The sequence below is a fragment of the Stigmatopora argus genome, chromosome 14 (assembly GCF_051989625.1).
Source record: "Stigmatopora argus isolate UIUO_Sarg chromosome 14, RoL_Sarg_1.0, whole genome shotgun sequence".
NCBI classification, from domain to species: Eukaryota; Metazoa; Chordata; class Actinopteri; order Syngnathiformes; family Syngnathidae; genus Stigmatopora; species Stigmatopora argus.
In genome coordinates this window covers 13,892,308-13,915,509 of record NC_135400.1, presented here as the reverse complement: position 1 = coordinate 13,915,509, position 23,202 = coordinate 13,892,308, and the positions used below count along the sequence as shown (strand labels likewise).

At 40.2% G+C, this 23,202-nt stretch overlaps 2 protein-coding genes across 4 annotated transcripts; one reads left to right on the top strand and one right to left on the bottom strand.

Moving 5' to 3' along the window:
• Positions 1 to 1,834: 1,834 nt before the first annotated feature.
• On the bottom strand, positions 1,835 to 22,076 carry tbcd (tubulin folding cofactor D). 2 transcript variants are annotated; one of them, XM_077618462.1, is made up of 40 exons: positions 21,184 to 22,076; positions 20,828 to 20,953; positions 20,231 to 20,281; positions 20,065 to 20,162; positions 19,896 to 19,997; positions 19,685 to 19,831; positions 19,432 to 19,487; positions 19,131 to 19,263; positions 18,543 to 18,588; positions 18,252 to 18,384; positions 18,052 to 18,179; positions 17,031 to 17,091; positions 16,873 to 16,947; positions 16,707 to 16,798; positions 11,337 to 11,493; positions 10,223 to 10,280; positions 10,114 to 10,143; positions 9,862 to 9,947; positions 9,627 to 9,707; positions 9,424 to 9,497; positions 9,176 to 9,293; positions 9,015 to 9,075; positions 8,927 to 8,949; positions 8,826 to 8,857; positions 8,684 to 8,746; positions 8,542 to 8,618; positions 8,355 to 8,436; positions 7,829 to 7,947; positions 7,653 to 7,744; positions 6,478 to 6,618; positions 5,598 to 5,681; positions 5,303 to 5,461; positions 5,094 to 5,232; positions 3,275 to 3,399; positions 3,108 to 3,185; positions 2,946 to 3,032; positions 2,774 to 2,861; positions 2,270 to 2,379; positions 2,092 to 2,176; positions 1,835 to 1,996 (listed from the first exon to the last, which is right to left on the bottom strand). In XM_077618462.1, the coding sequence occupies exons 1-40, from the start codon at positions 21,464 to 21,466 to the stop codon at positions 1,985 to 1,987; spliced, it is 3,792 nt and encodes a 1,263-aa protein (XP_077474588.1). In that variant the 5' UTR covers positions 21,467 to 22,076; the 3' UTR covers positions 1,835 to 1,984. The 2 variants fall into 2 exon arrangements, with proteins under 2 accessions (XP_077474588.1, XP_077474589.1); XM_077618463.1 differs by lacking the exon at positions 20,828 to 20,953 and having other exon boundaries at positions 21,184 to 22,074.
• znf750 (zinc finger protein 750) lies at positions 12,272 to 16,674 on the top strand. Of its 2 annotated transcripts, none has more exons than XM_077618465.1 (3): positions 12,272 to 12,524; positions 13,729 to 14,784; positions 15,970 to 16,674. In XM_077618465.1, exons 2-3 carry the CDS (start codon positions 13,742 to 13,744, stop codon positions 16,421 to 16,423), a joined length of 1,497 nt encoding a protein of 498 aa, XP_077474591.1. In that variant the 5' UTR covers positions 12,272 to 12,524; positions 13,729 to 13,741; the 3' UTR covers positions 16,424 to 16,674. The 2 variants fall into 2 exon arrangements, with proteins under 2 accessions (XP_077474591.1, XP_077474590.1); XM_077618464.1 differs by lacking the exon at positions 12,272 to 12,524 and adding an exon at positions 12,647 to 13,405.
• Positions 22,077 to 23,202: the final 1,126 nt, after the last annotated feature.

The following is a 23,202-nucleotide window of genomic DNA, read 5'->3' as shown; positions in this document are numbered from 1 at the left end:
CCACACAAAATGATGCGGCGGGCCAGATTTGGCCCACGAGCCGCCACTTTGACACATGTGCCCTAATGCCAATAATGTAATTTAAGTGAAAACATTAGTTCTTCATAATTCAGGTTATTGTCATGAATTTTTAAATGTTTTAAAATGATCAATTTGAACTCATTTTTCAATGGCAGGAGAAGAATGAGCATTCCTATTCAGGCCTCCCATTTGAAATAAGTTGGACGCCTATCATTGTCAATGGCGGTGAATGAGTTAAGGGAGGCACTTTAAACAAAAGTAGACGGATCCAATTGGAGCGCCTCCTCTTCACGGAGTCGCTCCACAAGGCCACCTTTGTGTGTCAGCCGTCGCCATGGATACCGTCAGAGAACTGTAAGCCTTTTAACATTTCATCATCTCAGGCTCTGAGCACTGTACTGAAAGAAATTTGCTCACTTTGCCATCAATCTTTTCTGCAAGATTGGGGGAATAAAATACCTCTCAATCCTTTTTCCACGATTAAAAAAAGAAATAAAAAAAACCACTCCAGGAATGTCCATCTGGGGCCGGAATTAATTAAAGTCGAATTACTACGGGCCGGGGAGATATTAAAAAAGGGCGAACAGGAGTGACTGTGGCCTTGTGGAGTCGAGCTCTTGCACTTGAAACTTGTAAAGTTAAAGAAGAGAGACATAATAAATCCTTGGAGACATTATCAGGTAACCTTAGCGTCACAATATTGAGAAAACAAGATTTATATCATCAAGAATTGTGATATTTCCTTCACTCAGAACCAACCAGAGGATTAAATTATACCTTATAAATAAAAAGGTTTGTTTTAAATAAATACAAATATTCAGCTCCTATTTTTATCCATTCGTTGGATTATAGGACATAATTATATGACCAATTTCCACTAATTATGGGGATGATTCACAACTTCCACATTTCTCAACCATCAGCCATTTTCTATAAAAATGATGATGTGTTTGATGATCTACTTTTCTCACTAATTGTAACTGAAAATAAACTAACAACATGACTAACTAAAAAACAGAATTCTACATCTTTTTTAACATTCTGTTCTTATCAGTAATTTTCTCATTCAAATTCACAAAATGATGTGATACTATTTTAACCCTTTACCATTTCTTGCCTAAATAAAATAAACTCCTTTAGGTTAATATTTAATATTTTACATCAGAAATTGACTCCTGTTCAAAACAAATTCCCAAATTAAAGATTAACATGAAGATTAGTACTTCAAATATTTCAGTTCCGCTTTCCATCAAACTTTCTAAGATCAATGTCATCTTGTAGAGTAATATTAAAATAATAAAACAAATAATTTCCTGTCAATTACACTCCCTCCCCCCAAAAAACGTTTTTCCATAAAAAAAAAAAAGAATTGTGCCCAGCCCTGACCCAAATAAGAATACAAGGCTAGTAAAGTTCAGTAAATTCCTACCACATATAATAAGGGTGAATTCTGCCAGTAAAACAGTAAATCTTATTAAATTAAGCCTATTAGCACAAAGAATGTAATGCAATATGTCCAGCAGGCTTCTCAGCATTGTGTGATAAACAATCCACAAGTATGACGCAACAACTGCAGCTTTGTTAAGAGGCAACATGGACAAATCGCAAAAAAGAAGGGCTTTTGTTAAACAAAAGCGGATGGAACTTGTACAAAAAATTTTCTACGTCGTAAAAACTGGGGCGTTCAATCTATTTTGAATGGGAGGGTCGGCAGCGACCGTTTACTGTCAATAGTAGGTGTTAATTTTTTTAAAAAAATTTATTGAAAAGGTGTCTGCTTTGAAAACGCGACAAAAGAGGGCGACACGATGGATGAGTTCCGCTATTTAATATTCTGACTTTTTACTTAACTAATCAAACTCATTGATGTCTTATGTATTTTGCAACACTTTCTCTGACCTTTACTTAACTAATCAAACTCATTGATGTCTTATGTATTTTGCAACACTTTCAGGAAACATTATTAGGAAGATTTCTGCCAGAAACAAAAGACAAAACAAAAAAAAAGACATTTTGATAGGGCAAAACCTTATGATATTACTTCTCGTTATTACCGTGTGCAGGTATTACCTGAGCAAATGGCCGCTTTAAGGGGACCCCCAGCAAATCCCTCAACTGATTTTTAGTATCCTGCAGAACGGTAGGTGGACTCTCCCTAACAGAAAACAAGAAAGGTGCATTCCAAGCTCTTACACTTAACATAACAAAGTTATTATTCGGAAAGAATGGAAAGAATGTGAATGATTACCAATTGGTGTCACTGAGCAAGTTCATGACCTCGTCCAAAACGTCGGGGTCAACGACGTCCTCGTACGTGAGAAGCATTTCGTACATCAAGCTGGCGGTCGTCGTTCTTACCTAGAAAAAGGAGATTATGGGAGGAAGTTAGAGCCCATCATTCACAAATTTGTTTTCCCTTTTCCACCGAAGGATAACTAGGTCTACAATGTCTTCTGTGTCTGTGCTTGCAACTGAAATCAAGGGAATTTACAGAATACAGGATGAAATAACGTTCTATAATAATAATAATAATGTTGAAAAATGGCAATGACCTGACATGGTCTCATCTGGTCTCTGATTGGATGAATGTTTCATTATATCTGTATCCATAAAAAATCATGGGAAAAAAAGTTTCCATCACCTCATCCACACACTAGTTATCTCTTTTCCATCTAAGAAATTGGGACGCTGACAGTCTTTGTGAGCGAGTTAATAACCAGCCCCCCCAAAATATCTATTTTTGTTAAATTACCACAAGCAGTTTATGGCAGATAAGCATGAGAAGCTGGTAGAAGATCTCCTTCCGGACTTCACCGGGGAACTGAATGAGGCCGCAATAGCTGTCAGAGAAGAATGATTGACACAAATCAATACGGACATCCTTTTTTTATGGCATTTTTTTAACGATGGAAGGGGGTCCTCACACAGCAGCACAGGCGCGCACCCTGTACACGTCAAGGGATCGTCGGACCACTTCGCAAAGCTGAAGCAGTTCCACGCAGAACGGGTGACTTGATGGAGCAAACACAAAAATAGATGGATATGTTGATATTGGCATCATATTTGAAAACTGGTGTGACACTTACTCTTCTTCTGTGGTAAATAATTCAAAGCAGCCATTGGACAAGAGTTGGTTTAGCATTTTGAGAAAAGGGAGCACGATCCTGAAACAATTGAAGGCAAATAAGTAAATCAAAAATAAGATATTTACTGACTTTTAAGTGACCCCAAAGCAGAACAAATGCCATTTTACCTTGCGTTGCGCAAATTATCATTAAAGATTTTTATCAAAGCGTCCATGGCAAAGTGCTCCAGAGCGGGGCGGTCGTTTTGGATCTCTCGCAGGTAATTAACCAATGACTCGGAGGAGGCCGTCACCTGTAAAACAGATTAATACCACAGATTTTAATAATATATTTCTCCTGGCGCTTCGCCAAAACATTTTGTTATTAAAAATAAAGTGTGATCAAATGGTGAATGATGAGTCTCAATAGCACAAATTTGTATGTGCAAACAGTTACACATTTATTGATTGAAATAATCATCAGCAACTAAATGTATTTAGGTTTTACTAAGAACGACGAGTTGATGCTTTGGCTTGCTAAATGTGTTTGTGTAGTGTGAGAATGCTGATGTTGGCCCGCATATTGATTCAGGTCTGGCTCATTTTACAGGCGGCCCTGTGAAAACATATCAATTCCACGTCTCTGAGGATGTCTATGTGGAAAAAAGAAACTAAACCGACACGCACGGCTTGTATTCGGCTGACCTCATAGTCGGGCGCGGGGGTGGAATTTTGTTTTTTGTGATACAGTGATTACTGCCGACACTCCTGGTCAAAATGGATTGGACGTCCATCATCGTCAATGGTAGCCGACAATGATAACAGTAAATTAAACGAGAGTTGCTGTCTAGGGACTCTCACTGCTGAATGGTAGCACAAACATTCTTCGGGTGTATGGCTCCCTCTTTTGGATTCATAACTCTAGCACAATGAATCGAGCGTGCACTGAAGATCAATTTATAGATTTTTGCAGCTATGGTAATACTGACATTACCTTGGTGCTTTGAGGTTTTTTTTCATTAATGTGAAATGTCCTAATCAAATAAAAATGTTTTTTTTTTTAGAAAACTATCTCAATTTTTCCAGTAATATTGCATTATTACTGTCCTTAATATAGGCCAGGTTAATCTTAGGTATACATTCAAATTTGAATTTATTAAAAAAAAATAATTTAAATATTACATGTCTACTCCGTTGATACAGAATTTTTTTTACCAGTCCAGAATGTATTTAGTCCTCTAGAGCACATGTGTCAAAGTGGCGGCCCGGGGGCCAAATCTGGCCCGCCGCATCATTTTGTGTGGCCCGGGAAAGTAAATCATGAGTGCCGACTTTCTGTTTTAGGATCAAATTAAAATGGAGTATAGATGTATATTACACTTCCTGATTTTCCCACTTTTAAATCAATAATTGTCATTTTTTAATCCATTTTTTTCTGTGTTTTTAGTTCAAAAATCATTTTGTAAAATCTAAAAATATATTTTAAAAAAGCTAATATAAACATTGTTTTAGATCTATAAAAAACTGAATATTCAGGGCTTTTAATCCAGTTCTTTTAATCCATTTATTAAAAAAATCTAAATATTATATCTAAAATGGTTGAAATGGTTAAATTCAAGTTGACATTAAAGCGGCCCGCTAACCAGCCCGAGTCTGACACCCCTGCTCTAGAGGCATAGAAGCCCATCAGTCATGTTACAGTTTTGCAGTTAGTAAGTAAAATCTCAGTGCATTTAAAAAGAAATACAAAAGGTCTGTGAGGTCCACTCACTAATACAGTCAAATATTTGTTTTGGAAAAGTTTCCCAATCGCCGCAGCTTTCCACAGAGACATAATTTGCAAGTGAACAAAAAAAAGGCAGAAAAGACTTTTAAAAATAGCCGTGTGTCAACATGGCTTCTGTGTTGCTTGGCACGCCGTACGCTGGGATGGAAAACCTTTCATTTTTTTCTCCCCCATGAGTCACAACACCCTTTTCCAAATACAACTCCATCGCGATTGACTTACCGTGGATTGGGTCAACCCGCCCACGGACACCGTGAGGCCCACCAAGGTTTGGTACTGGTACTCGTGGAGTCCAAGTAGCTTGGTGACGTATGGGAATGCTTGGGATGGAGCTTTCCATTGCAATTGGGTTATGACTTCACTGTAAGAAGAAAAACAAATTGACATGTGAATCTGACAAATAAGTTGATGGATAAGAGTGACAATCTCACGGTGGAAAAATCTTCAGCAGCTCATCTCTGTGGGGGATGTGGGGTACCGTGGGGTCACTGTAGTGGAGGAGCTCTGTAAAGATGGTGCCAGCGTGCGCTCTGTAGTGGTCAATCTTCTCCGCAGACTGTTGTGCAAGGGCACACATCATGCGCTTGACCCTGATAAGGAAGCGACAGACGAGAAATTTAACTTACAACAAAAAAGTGAAAATCTCTTTACTGTGGTATGACTTCCATTGATGTCGATGGCTAATAGCTCTCCCCCTCAAAATGGTACTGAAAGGTGGTCACTTACTGGTCTGGAATAAGGATCTCCGGTGCGTTACTGGTCACCAGGAGGGTCACGTCCTTGAGACTTGTCATTGCAGCCTCCCTCACCCTGTGAGGAAAAAAGCAAAGAGAATGAGGACAAACAAATTGGATAGTGTTCAGGAATAAAAAGGAAGAATATATCAAAATAGCATTCATGCCTTGTAGTTTGTTTGTTTTTACTTTTATTCACCTCTGTTATTTGTGCACTATGTGGTGAAAGCTTTAAATCTCATTGTACTTGTATAATGACAATAAAAGAATTCAATATGTTGCAGTTGACATCTTTGTTACTACAACTTTAAACGTTTGCCTCCATTTTTCGACGTAGACAGGCAGGATTTTGCTGCTGTCACCAAGTGTCACATTTACTTCATCATTACTTCGATCGTTATCCTTCTCTGTTGCTAATGCCATCCACTGGCATGAAGTAATAAAACAAAACCATCCCATGCATGTGTGCTCACAGGGAAAAATAAGGACTCCTCTTTAATACAGCAACAACAGAGGAAAAAATAAATCATTCGCAATTAAGAACTCAAGTTAATATAACAACGAGGCCTGTCCCGTAACCCTTTTTTAAATTTTAAATTGAAAAACCGGAAAAGATTTACTTTATGCACCTGCCAGTCTTACATTTCTAAAAAGAAGGTGAAAACTCCACCTATTTCCATGTCACAAAAGGACAAAGGACAAGTTTGGCAGCATTCCTGCTGAAGAAGTAAGCATCACTTCAGGCTATATTACTAACAGATTCAAGGCAGGCCTGTTTGGATGTCCCAAGGTGGAGCAAAATTATGAGACGCAACAAAAGCCCCTCAGGCAAAACTATACATTTAAAAAACAACAACAATAGGGTGGCTTACCAGGCACCAACGTCCCCTCTGCCGTCCGTGGTGTAGTCGTCCAAACTGCCCAATAGAACATCGTAAACACTGGCGATGTTCTCCGGGCACAAAAACGATGACGGTGGGCCGCCAGCACAAATGCCCGCCTTCATGCATACTCTGATTAGGAAGGAAAATGAATAAAATTGCCTTGAGTTAAGTCAACATTGTACAAATATTTTTTTATCTTTTCTAACACCCGGGCAGCTGCGTTTAACTGCACATTAACATGAATATATACAGCAGTGCCCAGAAATGATAAATACAGTGTTTTTTTTTGTCTGTTGAATGGAGGTATTCTGAAAAAAAGTATATTTCTAATATTGGAAGCCATCGACGACAATAGACATCCAATTAGTTTGAACTGGGAGAGGCCATGTGAATTTAAATGAGTGTCTTGTAGACGTAACAAAAATTTCTAGCGCCTGATTGACCGTCAAATCCAGGCACTTTCTAGAACATGTGTCAAAGTGGCGGCCCGGGGGCCAAATCTGGCCCGCCGCATCATTTTGTGTGGCCCGGGAAAGTAAATCATGAGTGCCGACTTTTTGTTTTAGGATCAAATTAAAATGAAGAGTATAGATGTATGTATATTAAATTTCCTGATTTCCCCCCTTTTAAATCAATAATTGTAATTTTTTAATCAATTTTTTCAGTGTTTTTAGTTCAAAAATCATTTTATAAAATCTAAAAATATATTTAAAACAAGCTAAAATAAAGATTGTTTTTGATCTATAAAAAACTGAATATTCAGGGATTTTAATCCAGTTCTGTTAATCCATTTATTAAAAAAAATTCTAAATATATCTAAAATGGTTCGACCCACATGAAATCAAGTTGACGTTAACGCGGCCCGCGAATCAACACGAGTCTGACACCCCTGTTCTAGAATAATGTAGCATGTTTAAAAGATAAATAAAATAATGAACCCTGTGTAAAGAAGTCGGGAAAAATTGGACGGACATGCCATTCAGGTCCTGCCGGTATTGTCAGTTAAGTGTTTATTTTAGCCTCAATGAAGCTTGCATGAGGCAGAGCAAACAACAATGGAGGTACAAGAGGCCTTTTGAAAAACAAGCCCTGGCAGAAAATATGTAAAAAGTAACATTCTAAATCGCAATGGTAGAAAAGGAGAAAAAAATAGAAGTGCTCACTGAGCTATGGCTCGGACCGCATCCCTCCTGGCCTCTGGGAAATGGCCCTCACGTAGACAAGCGGCTTGCATCTGACTGAGGCCATCCAGGATCTGTCATGGTACACAACATCACGCGGATGATGAGAATGTCCAGCGTGTGCGTGTGTTTGTAACGCGTGTTGACTTTAAGCGCACCTGTTTGAGTTTCCCGTGGATCATAAAGCCTGGCAGACAGCCCAGGGCGAGGGCAGAGCCGCAACGGGTGAGCATCTGTGGGCTTTGAAGGTTGGCCAGGTATTGAGATATGAGCGCACCTAGAAAACACGTGTTTGGATGAGAAATTCTATAGCTTCCATCATTGTCTTGTGCTCTTAGCATAATTTCAATAAGCAGACAATATGCAATTAGGTGAAAAGACATTTACATTAAAATGGAAAAGATAAACAAAAAAATATAGTTATGCTACAGGCAATGGTTGGAATATTTTTCTTTATATTCTAACTGTTTCTTTAAATTTCAAAACTAGCAAAATATATTCAACATCATGATTACTAAATGTTAATATTGTGGCATATATAACCCAAAATCAAAGTATATGGCTGACTGGTGTATTTCTAAATGACCAAAAATAGTCAGTTGCCCCATTTTAATTTCTATTTTCAAGGCTCCTTTAATTTTTAAAGCTTGACTTGAAATCTAAAACCCTGTACAACAATCTTACTTTGCTTCTCTAAATCAGCTTGGTTGGGTTGAGTCTGGTAGTACTCGTCACACAAAGCAGACAAGGCAAGCATCGCGGCAGGCTGCAGATATTAAAAAAAAGGTGCCATCAATTTCAATAGTGATGTCGGTGACGTCAAACGATGAATTCATTGGCACACTGCGGCATTTGGGGACTATTAACTCGCCATGATGCCATCCTTTACACCTCTGGAGAGAAGATGGAGCGTCTTGATGGTGTCATCAATTAGTCCCTGCCAGCCGTCTGAAGCGCAAAACAACGTCACGAAAACGCAAGTATTTTATAATTACTAAATAAAAAGGACTTACTAATAACTGGGTCGCCCTTATATGGCATTTTGGACAAAGAGAGCTTTTCAATAAGTCTGCACACTGCAAAATAAAAAGGATAAACAGTGACAACATCGAGCATTGGTGAAGTTCCAAAGGTTGTTTTTAGAGATTTACTCACTGGCTGGCCTTATGAGTTCTCCAACATAACCTCTTTAAAAATAAAAATAAATGTATTATTGGGTAGCCCAAATATCTCAATATTTATTTCGGTAAGCCTACCTGTACTGTTGCTTTTCTTGTAGCTAAAAGTCAAATTCAGCAGAATTTAGCAAAAATACATTTTTATACAAAGCGCCGCACGCTTTACCTTCCCGTGAATGTCCTTCATTGCCTCCACACACTCAGAAGAAATCATGTTCTCAATGGTTCTGTTGGAGTATTTGCGAAGAACATAGTAACTATTAGCTCATTCCTGCACAGAAACATCATCAGTATGCAGCAGTTTGTTCTTGTGTTTGAAACATCTACCTGCCAGTGTGCAGGCCTAATTTGAAGAGAGCATGAGTCACCTCCGCACATGCCAAAATGGCGCCGTGGCGACCTTGCAGGTCCTTAGTTACGGCCATATGCAAAAGCTGTGGCAAAACTGCAGAAAAAGAAAACAGACGGGAAAGCATTAGCGAATGTTTTGAGGGAAAATATGCATCTGGAACAATGAAGACTTCCTTAAAGGCACTGTGTTGCTTAAAAGAAACAGGTAAGGTGACATTGTTTACCTGAAGTAGCCATGTAGTCAGGTGCTAGAGGTGTTAGGCTGTGGAGTGCTTTGCAGGTGAGTTCTCGAATCACACTGAAAAAAATGGTGGAAAAGCATAAACTTAAAAAATTTAACAAACTTTTTTTTTGTTTTTTGTTTTGTTTTAAATGGGATAAAATTTTTTTTTTTTTTTACAATATTCCAAAAACTAAATTATCTTACCTATCCCAGTGGTTGACCTTCATGGCTACCAAGTGGTCAATCATGGCCTTAGTGTACTCTGGAAAACTAGCGATGTAAAGACTAGAAAAAGATGTACAAAATACAATCACAAATCATCAAAAAGAAATCTTTAAAAAAGACATTTTGAATTTGTGAACCTGAAACCAGCATTCATACAATACAATCTCTGATTGTCTTTTTTTTTACCTAATGCTGGCCAATGAAACTTGCTTACCTGGCTTTCAAATAACAGTGATTAAGATTCCCCACAGCACAGTAATCAGCTGCAGTCGCAATGTCAATCCCGTGAGGAAACGTCCCCTGTGGACAAATAAACAAGGTTTTTGCATTTTTGTTCAAACTGTATGGCACAAGGGAAACACTATATACGACTATAGTAAACAAGAAGGCTGTTCGTCATACTACAAGTTCGTGTATTATGTTTTGGTAATAATATTTTATAGGAGTCAATTGCGTGATTACAGACCTGCCTGCCAACATTCTCCTGGAAAGCAGCCTGGGAGAAAGTCAAAAAATTAGAAACCTGTCCATAAAAAATGTTGCGTCAGTAATGTTGAATGTTAAGAGGGACTTACCGAGGCGGCTTTGCGGCAGCTCACGTCGCGATCGAACACGCTTGTCACCAGCAAAGCGCTGCAATATCAATTCAAAGAGATTATTAGTAACACATTGGCTGTCCTTGACAAATGATCCCCGCCAGCCAACCCAAGTCAAATTGATTTAAATGTTAACATACCTGTCAACCTGTGCCGATAACTGCCCTTATAAATGATTATGATTCCCCTTACAAACCCCCCAAAAACCTTACAAACACCGTACGACTCGTACGAGTCGTACGGTGTTTGTAAGGTTTTTGGGGGGTTTGTAAGGGGAATCATAATCATTTATAAGGGCAGTTATCGGCACAGGTTGACAGGTATGCGGTAATTGGCATCAGTGTTACTGGAATATGTTCATTCAAGAAGAGAGTTGAATGTGAAAAATACATTCATACATTCAAATAGTACTTCTACTACAAATGTGTGTATGTTTGGGAGGAGCGTTGTTAAGATAAACTACTACTGCCCTTGTTTTCTTTACCTATACCTAGAGCTGGACAGTTTGTCCTTTTGCAACTGCCCTAGCCCTAAGGGGCGAAAAAAAAACAAAAAAAAAAACAAAAGCAGTCCTGATGGCACAGCAGATAAGTCACTGAGCAAAAGGTAAACTCGTCAAGTCAGACATGACATCGTTCCCACACCCAAAAAAAAGTCGTTTCCCCTTTTCCTGTCATGGAATAGAACAGGAACCAGCTTGTCAAATAAAGTACGGCTGCCAAAACAGTGACCGAAACTTTGAGTGAACAGGCGAAACCTGGCAATCCTGTAGACGAGGGCAAAGGGAGTGGAGGGTGTTGCAGATGCTACCACGCAAGGGGATCAAACCGACGCTACCTCAGGTTGCAACACGTCCGGTCGTTCTTTGGAAAGAATCAGTCAACCATGTGCTTTCTTCTCAGCTTTGTGAGAATTACGTGAAAATTGCAACAGTAATATTTGATTAAAGGTCCACACGTGTTAGAAGATGAACTTGGTTGCGGCTATGACTGATGTCTAAAGTCGTATAATCAGTTTGATTTCAGGAGATCATCTCTATTTTTGAATTGAATCTTTTCAACGGTTTATTTTTGGTGGGTTGGCTCGATGTTACCTGGCGATTTGGTTGACAAAAGGCTTGAGCTCCTTGGGATCGTACGCCCTGGCGAAGGCCCAGCATACATAGCACGCAGCATCCCGGACATTGGAACCGATGCTACAAGCGCCCCTCTTTTCTTCATAGGTTAGAGCCTTGATGATGAGTGGCACCACTGCAGAACAGAAATCAGTTGAACGTCAGCTCGTTTCTAAACAAATCTTGGAAGTCCATTGCCTGTCTGTAAAATTATCTTCGAAAATGTTTGGGTGAGGTTACCCAAAAAAAAACAATGCTACCAGTGATGAGAAAATTCTAAGTAAGTAAATATTCGTTCATTTTCTGAACCGCTTTATCCTCACTCACTAGGGTCGCGGGGGTGCTAGAGCCTATCCCAGCTGACTTCAGCCCAGAGGTGGGGTGGCCAGCCAATTGCAGGGCACAAGAAGACGGACAACCAATCATAGCTAGGGGCAATTTAGAGTGTCCAATAAGCCTGCCGCATGTCTTTGGAATGTGAGAGGAAACCGGAGTACCCGGAGAATACCCACGCACACCCGGGGAGAACATGCAAACTCCACATAGGTAGACCAACCTGGATTTGAACCCAGGACCCCAGAGCTGCGAGGCCGACGTGCGAACCACTCAAGCCACCGGGCCGCCAGAAAGTGAATAATGAAAACTAAATAAGACATTTTAAATAAAACATCATTAAAAGGGCAACAAAGATAACATAATGAAAAAATAAATAATTGGATCCTTTTTAGAAAACATATTGAACCTGCCTGCCTCTCCCAATCAAAATGGCTTGGACATTTGCCACTCAATGCCACTGAAACATGATTATTCATTGTTAGCCAGTTCAAATGAATTGGACGTGTATCGCCGTCATGGCAGCCACTGAGTAATTAAAAAAATAAAATAAAAAAGACCCGAAACCAGGTCCCAGGCTGAATGAAAGCACATCATGAAATTGTTGCTCGAGGCTCGGCTAATATCAGGAACATTGACGTTGCCCGAGGGCGCTGCTGTTTGTACTGAGGCTCCGCCCACAGCAGAGAGACAACAGCTCACCAAAAGAAGCTCACCAAACAACTAATAGGAGAATAAGATTCACACATGCTGGATCTCCCACGTTCACTGAAGTTGGCAAAGCAGGAGACGTCCCTGACAAACTGACCAACTGAGGCGACGCTTCCAGAGCAGGTAAACGCAATTTAAAAAGTACTATCATTTGTGTTTTATGATTCAAGTATTATAATGACGAATGAAATTGCTGATCATTAATTTCTCGCCGATGCTTAACATGCTGTGATAACGTCGATAAAAATGATAAAATGCCAAACTCAAGAGAATTAACAAATGAATTTCAAAGCTAGTACGATGGATACAGGAAATATGATAGATGAAAACATGAAATTATTGCACTAATTAGCCTTCTTAGGAAGGGAGTGGCAAAACTTGAGCGACAACTTCTTGCGACAGCGCACGACAAGCAGGTTCGTCCACACATGATCGAAAGCCGCGACTTGAGGGACACCCGAAAAGTCTGATGTCGGGTGAAAAAAACATTTTAAATTGACATGCCGGGAAGGCTAACGAAGAATTTTCCTGGTAAGTTGACGACTCATAAGCACACGTCAGCCAGGTGCATCTTGCAGGTGTAGCAATCATGAGAAGCAGGTGTCTGCTGATTCCCACACAGGCAGCAATAAGTTTGCTGCTAGTTTCAGCTTGCCCTCTCCAAGAAGCGCTTAGCCCAAAGCGCACCTGCTACGTTGGTGATGACAGCATCTGAATCGGCGCGTTTTTACACTATCAATCAAGCTAAAAGTGCCGATGCAAGCTGTGGCTTATTTGCATATTCAACCGTGTCTCTGTTTGGTATCCATCCTGTTTGTAGGAATAGTTGTAGAAAATACACTAGCCCAAGGGTGCAAGGTTTTTGGGCAGCTTGAGATTTTTGGACTGACTAGTGAAACATTTGAAATTTTTAAGAGCAAATATTTCCTAATGCCTTTTGGCCAAGGTGAAACCTTTTGGTAAACGGAAAATATTACTTTTGGCTTTTGTATGGGCAAAGTAAGGTAAGTTTCTGCATGTTTGAGTCCTCATTTCTGTGTTATTTGTAACCTACTTTTCCAAAAGGGACTGCCTTCACAAAATCACAAATTGTATATTGTTGGATGGAAAAGTGGGGAAAATGTATATAAATGTTTGAGCCTGATTTCCAAGGCCTAGCATTTTACAATGTATGACCTAATGACCTTAATACTAACTGACCACTGCTAGCTTCTCCGCATTCAACTTAATTTGACATAAGTGAGTGTCAATGGTAGCCAATGACTAAAACGGTCAAAAATCCAAAGCCATGTCTTAAACATATTTTCTTTTTCCTTTGAACATTTAGGTATTGTATCGTCATGGCTACCGCTCAAGAACGCAAACCCAAAAGACCTCATTACATCCCTCGTCCACCAGGGAAACCATTCAAGTACCAGTGTTTCCAGTGTCCCTTCACCTGCAACGAGAAATCTCATCTCTTCAACCACATGAAATACAACCTGTGCAAAAACTCCCTCAATATCTCCCTCACGTCACAGAAAAACAGCCACGGGGCTCGCCAGCTCAAGGCCGTCACCAAACCCGTACCTGCCAAACCTACCGACGACCCGACATCGCCGGAACCTTCCGTCCAACGGGAAGCGGAGACCAGTCTTCCGTCAGACCACATTGACATTGAAAGCCACAGACCAGAAGAGAAGACCAGCCCGAGTTTGCCGAAAGACGTAAATTCCCAACTCCGCTCCTCCGCCTTTTCCGCTGTCAAACCCATTCGGGACGGAGCCATGCCCTTAATTTCCCCAGCACCCCTCTTAGACGCAACCCCTATTCGTCCACTGGAGCGCCCAGCATTCCCATGGACCTTCAAACCCTTCCCCACGGAATACGCTCCTTATCTGACACCTTACTATTCCTCGTATTGCCAAGCGGCGAGCCAGACCGCCAACGAGACCGATTCTCCTCTCCGACTTGACATTCCAGATTCCCAAAGACCAATAAGGCCACAGGCCATCGTGCCGCCTCCCACTTCCATCGTCGGTTCTTATCCGTTTCAATACTGTCAGCCTCTCCACCTAGGGCAGCAATTTCCTTATAGCCTGTACGGACCCCACGATCTCTCCAGGTATCTCTCCTTTGACTGGTACGCACAACCGCTAACTTCGAAAGATTACAATTTCCACGGGCAATCGGGCCACTATCGTTTTGCCGAAGAAGAACACCTTAGGTTAAGTGGAGAGAAGGAAACCAGGCATAGCCCGAAGGCGGGTTGTTCGGCTCTTGGATCACCCGACAGACCCAGTCATGGGTGCAGCGAAGAAGAAAAAAACATGCAGACTGACGCCAGACGGAAGGATACAGCGGAGAGCTTGTTGCGGCTCGGAACTCTGCTTGTGGGGACAGGGTAAGAAATGTTTTTTATTTATTTATTTAAACCAACTCATTACCATTTTTGATGGGAATAGACGTTGGTTCGCGGGCCGCGTTAACGTCAACTCGATTTCATGTGGGCCGGACCATTTTAGATATAATATTTAGATTTTTTTCTTTTTATAAATGGATTAAAAGAACTGGATTAAAAGCCCTGAATATTCATTTTTATAGATCTAAAACAATGCTTATTTTAGCTTTTTTTAAATATATTTTTAGATTTTCTAAAATGATTTTTTAACTAAAAACACAGGAAAAAAAATGATTAAAAAATTACAATTATTGATTTAAAAGGGGGAAAATCAGGAAATTTAATATACATCTCTACTCTTCATTTTAATTTGATCCTAAAACAGAAAGTCGGCACTCATGATTTACTTTCCCGGGCCACACAAAATGATGCGGCGGGCCAGATTTGGCCCCCGGGCCGCCACTTTGACACGTGCATTAGAACGTTTAATTGCAGCCAATGATTTAGGATATACCGTTAACGTTAAAAAATGCATCGATCAATACATTTAAAGGGATTGGCGATTTGGTCGATAAATAAATTTAACCAATTTTGTCTGCGGATTACTTCTAGAGATAGCTATTAGCCCACTAGCATTTGGTCACGGACACTTATGGTTATTAGTATGAGCATATAATGAGCCTGGTTTAAAACGTGCAATCGCCTCCATTTGAACTTGTTTGATATTTTCATACTTCATGTTTGCAATTATACCGTCTGCTGTTCTTTGCTATGTTAATTAGTATGAAGGTATAGAATTGGTATTGACATTCCGTATAGTAACTGTGCGGTAATTGTTCCGTGGCTGTTCTATGGGATTAGTATGCAAACACAAAAAAAATTGGAGACCTGATATAATTTAGGAAAAATTAACTCATCTATTCCTCCAAACCTTGTGACTTTTTTTATAAAGCACATTTTTTCTGCATTTAAAGTTTTGAGAAACTACATTTTTTAGAGATTAGTCTTCAATCAATTCTGTATGTGCAATAAAAATTGCCATGGTTCACAGGTAATGTTCAACATTTTACAATAAAACATCAATTAATTGGAATATTAAAAGGTCCATAATGGGATTGGGGGAAAAAAAATAAGGTCAGGTCAAGGTTTTCAGAAAATGGTGTTCATTGTATATGGTCTCTTGAACAGATCGACAGAGAGGAGCAGTTTTTCCGGCCTATCCGAAACATGTCTACAAGCGCAAGGGGAAGGAAACAACAGAAGTGCATCGGCACCGTTGAACCTCTCATTGATGAACCAGGACAGCCCCGCCAACGAGCTGCCGCTAAATCTCAGCCTCCGCCCTCTCGGCGCTTCAGAAGAGCCCAATCAAACCGACGAAGAAGCTTGCGACCAGAGGAAAACGGCGGCGTTGGCGCTCTGCCAGCTCGCCATTGCCAGCTCGGCCGCTCCTTTGAAGGAGTTTGCGGCGGGCAACCAAACGGATGGCGAAAAAACAATTCTGAGATCGAGGAAAAAGGCTGGACTTCACCGCGGCGCTAACGTAACGAGCACCAAACGAGTTGCCGGCAACAACACGCACAAACCGAAGAAGAGAAAAACGTCCGTGCGTGTTACGAGGAGGAAACCTCGTTACTGTTGAACACATGCAATTGAATGAAATAAAACAGACTCCGCATTTGCATTAAGAAGAGAAACTCTGTACTGTACTATGTGCAAAAAATCCGCCTATTGAACATCCACATTATAGAAGCACTGAAACACTAATACTTTGGTGGGGAAATGTGATTAGTTCAGGTGACACTGGCTATTTTGAGTATGAGTGTGGTTTTTTTATTATGACAAATTTGCCACTTTTTGTAGAACACAAATAAATGAAGTTTGAACACTAAACATGAGGAATGACTTATTTAATGACGACTTACCGTCTGATAATCTGGAGGGCAACAGAAGACCTCTCCTACCGAGTTCTGCCAGGGCCAAACAGCCTCCGTGCCAAGTGTCTGTGCTCTGGAAGCTTTGAGACGAACACAAAAACGGGTTTGTAACTTTTTAGTGTTTTTTATGAATAAAAGTAAATAAGCAAATAACCTGAAGCTATCCAAAACTGACGCCACCACCTCATCTGCCAGCTCCTTGGGAAGCCTACCAGTTACTCGCCCAACACTAAAAGGGGTTTAAAAAAACAATCTTAATTCAACTTGCATCAAAAATACGACAAATCATTCACTAAATTGCTAAAAATGTACCCCTTGGCTGCAGACCATCGCACCACTGTTTCCTTATCCTTAAGGCCCAACAGTAGAAGTTCTGAGAAGACACATCAACATTTTGATTTATATACTCTATTGCACAGGTGTCAAAGTGGCGGCCCGGGGGCCAATTCTGGCCCGCTGCATCATTTTGTGCGGCCCGAGAAAATAAATCATGAGTTTCTATTCAAATTCAAATGATGATAGATTTACATTAAATTTCCTGACTTTCCCCTTTTTAAAATCAATCAGTTTTCTTTTGTTTTTAGTTCAAAAAGCATTTTATAAAATCTAAAAATAATTATACAAATATTTTCCATTTTCCACTTTAAAAAAATATTTTGTTTCCATTTGAAATAAAAACGATTAAAAGACATTTTCCATTGCAAAGAAAAAAAAGCTCAAATAAACATTGCTTTAGATCTATAAAAGCGGACTATTTAGGGCTTTTGATCCAGTTCTTTTAATCCAATTTAAAAAAATTAAAAAATATATAGATATTAGATCTAAAATGGTCCGGCGCACGTGAAATGGAGTTGACGTTAATGCGGCCTATACATTACCTATAGGTAATGAAATGTGGGACTTACAACTGGAAATACACAAGTTTACCATAAAATTCTCGTATTTTCTCGCATATTAGCCACCTCCGCGTATAAGCAGTAGCCTTAAAATCGTTGAATTTTACAATTTCCCTCATATAAGACGCTCCTGGATTCACAATTTTCACCTCCATATTCATGGTTTTAATAGTTAGTGTTATTTTGAAGGGAAAGTCTTAAGATAAATTTTGTTTAGCATTTTATCTGTTTATCTTTGATCGATTTTTAAAATAAATGACCATATCGAACACATTGTCTTGCGTTATGCCGTTTCGTGCATGTCAAGTCTAATTTGTGCGCATATAAGCCGTACAATTGATTCAGTCATCTTTTTTTTTTGCGACAAATACGGCGTATATGCGAGAAAATACGTTTGCTGAGATTTTTGCAATATCCATTCATTGTTATATTCTTACCAATAACAGTCTCCAACTCCTCTGGAATATCATAATCCTCCTCCGCTTCTTCTGTCGTCCCTTTAAGCGCGTCTGAGGCCTGGCTGGTCAAAAGGGTTGACGCTATGGAACGGCTACCTCTCTGGTACCTGGAATTTGGCCACGTGAATCATCAAGGACTTGCATTTAAAGCTAATTTACATCTTTATTTATTTTTTTACCTCCATGGGGCCAAACGAGGTTTGAGATAGGTGAGGCCGAGTCGTTGAATCAGTTTGACGTTGAGTTTCCTCAGTGTAGCTTCGCTGCTTTCCGAGAGATGCTTTTCCTCCAGGCATCGTAAAACTCGAGACGCTTTAGAAATGTAACATTTTTCATGAGTTGCAAAGCGTTTTCTACATTTGAATAATAGTGCTGGCACAAATGATACTTTTGATAGTCCATTAATAATTTATCAATCTGGGCTTCTCATTTAGCTGCAATGGTCTACTATCCAGCGGCCAAAAACTTACTCTGCTGTAAGAGGTCTTCTCGTTTTCCATGTTGAAAAAGCATCGCCTGTTGGAATAAAAAATAATTCATCAATTCCTTAACAAAAAGTCAATGTAAAGTCATGTGATTGTCTTTCGTTTGGACCAGTTTAACATCAAGTTACACAAAAAGCACCGCTTCAAAGTTCAAGGAACTTGTTATTCAAGTTTACCGTATTTTCCTGTACAATTTAATGCATTGACTTGCTCTGAGCGTGGCACTAATTGTAGAGCCGTTGCTGGGTCGCATGGCTTGGGGGGAAACTATGGAATATTTACTTTTTAACTCTTTCCATACCAACTGTTTTAAGAAAGGACACCCTGTAGAGTGCTATTTGATTTCGAACATTAAAAAAAAAAAAAATCTACTACTACTTATTCATTATTTTCATCCAAATTTTGTATTTTAAATTTTGCAAATGACAATTTATTTTGCACTACAGTGATTTTGACAATAGACAATAAACCTGGTGATTTGCACATATTTGAAAAATGTGTAATGAATCCAACAATTGTTTATCCATTGTTTATTTTGACGTGTGTGAGGATCAAATGTTTATGCGTGTTTACCAGAGATTGAAGAGCGCCATCTAACATTCTGATGGAGTGTAGGTACTGATCATTATTTTGGGATATAGTGTTTAGGCTCCAGTCCAGGAAATTTTCAAGGCACATTTTTACAACATCAGGCCGTGTCATGAACCTGCAAATAACAAATATAAAAAATTAAAGAGCGATATTAATTTCCAGCGAAATACCGCCCTCTTGTGGGTTACATTCTCACTGCAGTACTGCACATGAACATTACTAGTGTAGAGATGATGGATTCAGTTCCATCTGTTCCTCTTTTATGGTGACAGGAATTACTTACTTTGACACCAAAACGGCAGATGCAAACCTGCAACGGTCACTGACAGCAAGGTAGGACTGCAAAAAAATAAAAAGACAAATATGGTGAACATTTTGTGCCTAACAGTAGTTAAGCTTTTTTTATCATTGCCGATGATTGACGTTTAATGCATTTGAATTGGGAGGGACCTCCGAATTCAAATAGTCTATCGCCGTAGATGAAACTTAAATATAATTATTCGCCGCCAGCCCTGCTAGTTCCAAGTTCAGCTTGCCTTTGCAATAGCAAGGATGCGCTCCATGATGGGCTCTCTGACCCGTCCGTCTTCATACTGCAGATTGCCGTCAAGACGAGAAAGGTCAAAGGGCGTAAGACAGGTCATTGAGAGCCACAACAGCAGAATGTAGCGGGATGACCATGTCTACAAGAAAAACAATAGTCAAATCCCACTCAAAAGTTAAAAAAAAATTACAACATTTTCCAACCTCCGTGTCTGTCGGGTCCTGCTTTGACAGCAAAGCCAAAACCGGCTCGATGTCAGCGACCTCGTGAGGAAAGCGCCTCATGAAAGTTTTGTATACTCTCACCTGATAAGGAATTAGTGTGTTTTATTGTTGTGTATTCTTTATTTAGGAGACAAAACATCAGATCTACCTTAGAGATGAGGTAGAGGAACTTGAAGGCCAAATGAAACAAGGTAGAGGGGCAATCCTTATGCCTTATGAACTCTATTAACATATTCACCATCCACTCTGAAACAAGATGATGACATTCAAATAGGTTGCATGTAGAGCTTTGTTTTTGTTTGTTTGGTACGTACCCAAGTGAGGATCCAGCAGATGAGGTTGTTCTTGATATTTGCTCAGAGTTGCTGTTGAGGGGACGCGAAGACATAGACAAATACAGTGCAAATTGTCAGTTTTTTTCCATTCGTAAATAAATTAATGGGGTCATTTTTTATCACGATGCATCAATATTAATGTTATTATTCACGAGCAGTCTTGGTCCCTCAGAGTGGTTGATCTTTTTTTTTTTTTAAAGCAGTTCATCATGAACAATTTTCCCAGTCAATAGTTACTTTTTCAGACCAAGCAGAGGGGAAAAATGGAATCGCTGAATACTGAGGAAAAGATTATGCAATGACATAATTATCCAGACAAACAAACAATAGTGTCCAGAAGCCGGCTAACTCATAAAATATAAGTCATCCCTCATAACTACCAATTCTACCTACCTGCGAATGAACATTTGAGAAGCTTGATAACCCTCTTTTTTTGTGTAATAATTCATTTGAAACCGCAGACTAACCAGTTCACCAAATCTGATGTATGTATTTGCTTTCTTAATGACATTCCATCATTTTTCTTTCAAAATGGAGTGATTCTGTGGCAGACACTAAGACTGTGAGGGCTCTCACCCAGGATGTGGGGTTGAGTTGGGTTGAGAAACCGATGCCTTTCATGATGTACATGTGCTGACCCTGTCTCTTCTTCGTTCCTCTCCGATCCTGCCACAATTCCACATTTTTTCCCTTCTGACTGGTCTGGAAAAAGTAACCGATAGTGATTAACACATTTTTTTCTAGATACTTATTAGAATTTCCCAAAACCCAGAAGGTAGCCATTTAAAATGGGTTTAGTTTGAGCTCATAGCAATGATCTGCCTTTTTTACAAACAATTTAACACAGATCAAACATCTGACAGTTTGTTTTGTTTCCACTGTTTATATGTGATCAGATCAGTTTTTTTTTTAAATGCTGTACTGATACTCACCATAGAACTTCTCCGTGACGGCCTCCCTGCTCTTCATTTCCCCGTGGACGTCTGGCAGACTGGCGATCATCGCCTCGACCGTGTCCCGTTCCCCGAAGCCCTCCAACACACAGGTTTTCAGTAACCCGTCCGGATCTCCTCCGTCCCCAGCACAGCCTATTTCCCTCCCTATAAAATCCCTTTTGCTAACATCGTCACCTCCACCGCCGATTTCCATCTCGGTTAAGACCATTTCATTTCCGATGTCGCCCGAACAAGCAATTTGAGCCTTCGATGAAGCCATTTTGGTGAGGTTTTGTAGACTAGGTGGCGTGTGATGCAGATACTAGCTCACTTTCGTTAGCATTAGCAACTAGTAACATAACTTACGGTATGACAAGGCAGCCACGTGTAGGTTCATCTATATCAAATTGATGCACGAGTATCTTAAGCTGAATATTAACTAGTATTTACAATCCCTTGTTGTTGGATCATTTGAAAAAGTGATGTGTCAATGATGTTAATGTTGTGCCCTGCCCAAGTACGGAAAGCGAGAAGGCTAAAATCGCTTGACACTACTGCGCATGTGCAATGAAACCGGAAACTAAAAAGAACAAAACAATATGCTAGCGTTCTTTGCGAGGCTTTTATTATATTACGGCGTTATTTTTGTTTATAGATACTCACCTTTGTTATGTTCATGATTTTTCCATAGATGCTCGTAGGGTTAAGGTAATTCCAAAAGTCTTTAATACTGTGACGCCTGATCTGACGCGGGTTTTTCTTGAGATGTCTTTACAAAGAGAACATAATTACTATACTAAGTATAAATGATAGTGCGATATTGTATGACGCCTGGATCTTTGATGTTAAGAAAAAATATTAGGTATACATTATTGTAAAAGCACGTTTTTCACTGAAGGTTGTTATCCTTCTCAGATTAAAAAAAAAAAGTTTAATTTATGGCATGTCATTGAAATGCAACGATAAAACACGTCATGGTTGTGATGTTAAATATATTTTTTCTTCTCAAGCTTACATTCAAGTAACAACTATGAAACTTAACTCCCTTCTCTTGTTTCCAACCAGGAATGCTGTAAACAAAGGGCCGTATCCCATAACGCAGCAACATCCGACCGTGTCAAGCCAAGCCATACATAAAAATGCCACGTTCAAAAACCCCACGTAAAAGAGCAAGTTATTCTTCAGCTTTTAAAACAAAAGTGATCTCCGTTGCCGAATTGGTGGGCAACCGTGAAGCAGCTCGGAAGTTTAACGTACCTGAAGCTAATGTGAGAGATTGGAGGAAAAGCAAGGAGAAGCTCCTGCGAGAGAACCCCCACGCCAGAGCTTCAGGGCGGGGTAAAGTAGCGCAATATCCAGAGCTGGAGAAGGAGCTGTCGGAGATCGTAGCGGAACGGCGAGCCAGCGGCTACGCCATTAGCACCGTGGAGCTTCGCTGCCAAGCATTGAAGATCATGAAGGACAAAGGTAACCACGACTTCAAGGCCTCGGGTCGCTGGTGCCAGCTTTTCATGAGGAGGCACGATCTCTGTGTCCGGCACAGATTCCACAGCACATCAAATGCAGGTCTTCCGACCTCCATTCAGGATAAATTGATGCAATACCAGCAGTTTGTCGCTCAGTTGAGAACGCGACACGGATATGAGGACAGCTGCGTCGCGGCTGCCGATCAGACCGCCCTCATGTTTGACCTGCCGTGCTTTCGAACCATCGATCGGAGAGGCACCGGGAATGAACAAAACCACTTTACCGTAATGTTAGGCGCCTACGCAGATGGCACGAAAATGAACCCTTACGTAGTCTTCAAAGACGCTCTTCCCGAGAAGTGTCGTTGGCCAAGCGGCGTCGTCGTCCGATGCCACCCGAGCGGATGCATGGATGAAGCGCTGACTCAGGATTGGTTCAGGTCAGTCTGGTGCGAGAACCAGACAATAGGCCGCAAAATGCTAATGCTGCCATGTTGGTGCATACGAACGCCGGCCATCGAAAAGATGCTAACGGAAACGTCAACAGACA

Excerpts from the sequence above, each read along its gene's own strand:
- tbcd (XM_077618462.1), bottom strand. The coding sequence starts at position 21,466 with ATGGCTTCATCGAAGGCTCAAATTGCTTGTTCGGGCGACATCGGAAAT. Across the intron at positions 16,799-16,872 it reads TCAGTTTTGGATAGCTTCAG|CTTCCAGAGCACAGACACTT; the intron begins GTTATTTGCTTA and ends TTCGTCTCAAAG. Across the intron at positions 3,033-3,107 it reads TTATTTACCACAGAAGAAGA|TCACCCGTTCTGCGTGGAAC; the intron begins GTAAGTGTCACA and ends TGCTCCATCAAG.
- znf750 (XM_077618464.1), top strand. Across the intron at positions 14,785-15,969 it reads ACTCTGCTTGTGGGGACAGG|ATCGACAGAGAGGAGCAGTT; the intron begins GTAAGAAATGTT and ends TCTCTTGAACAG.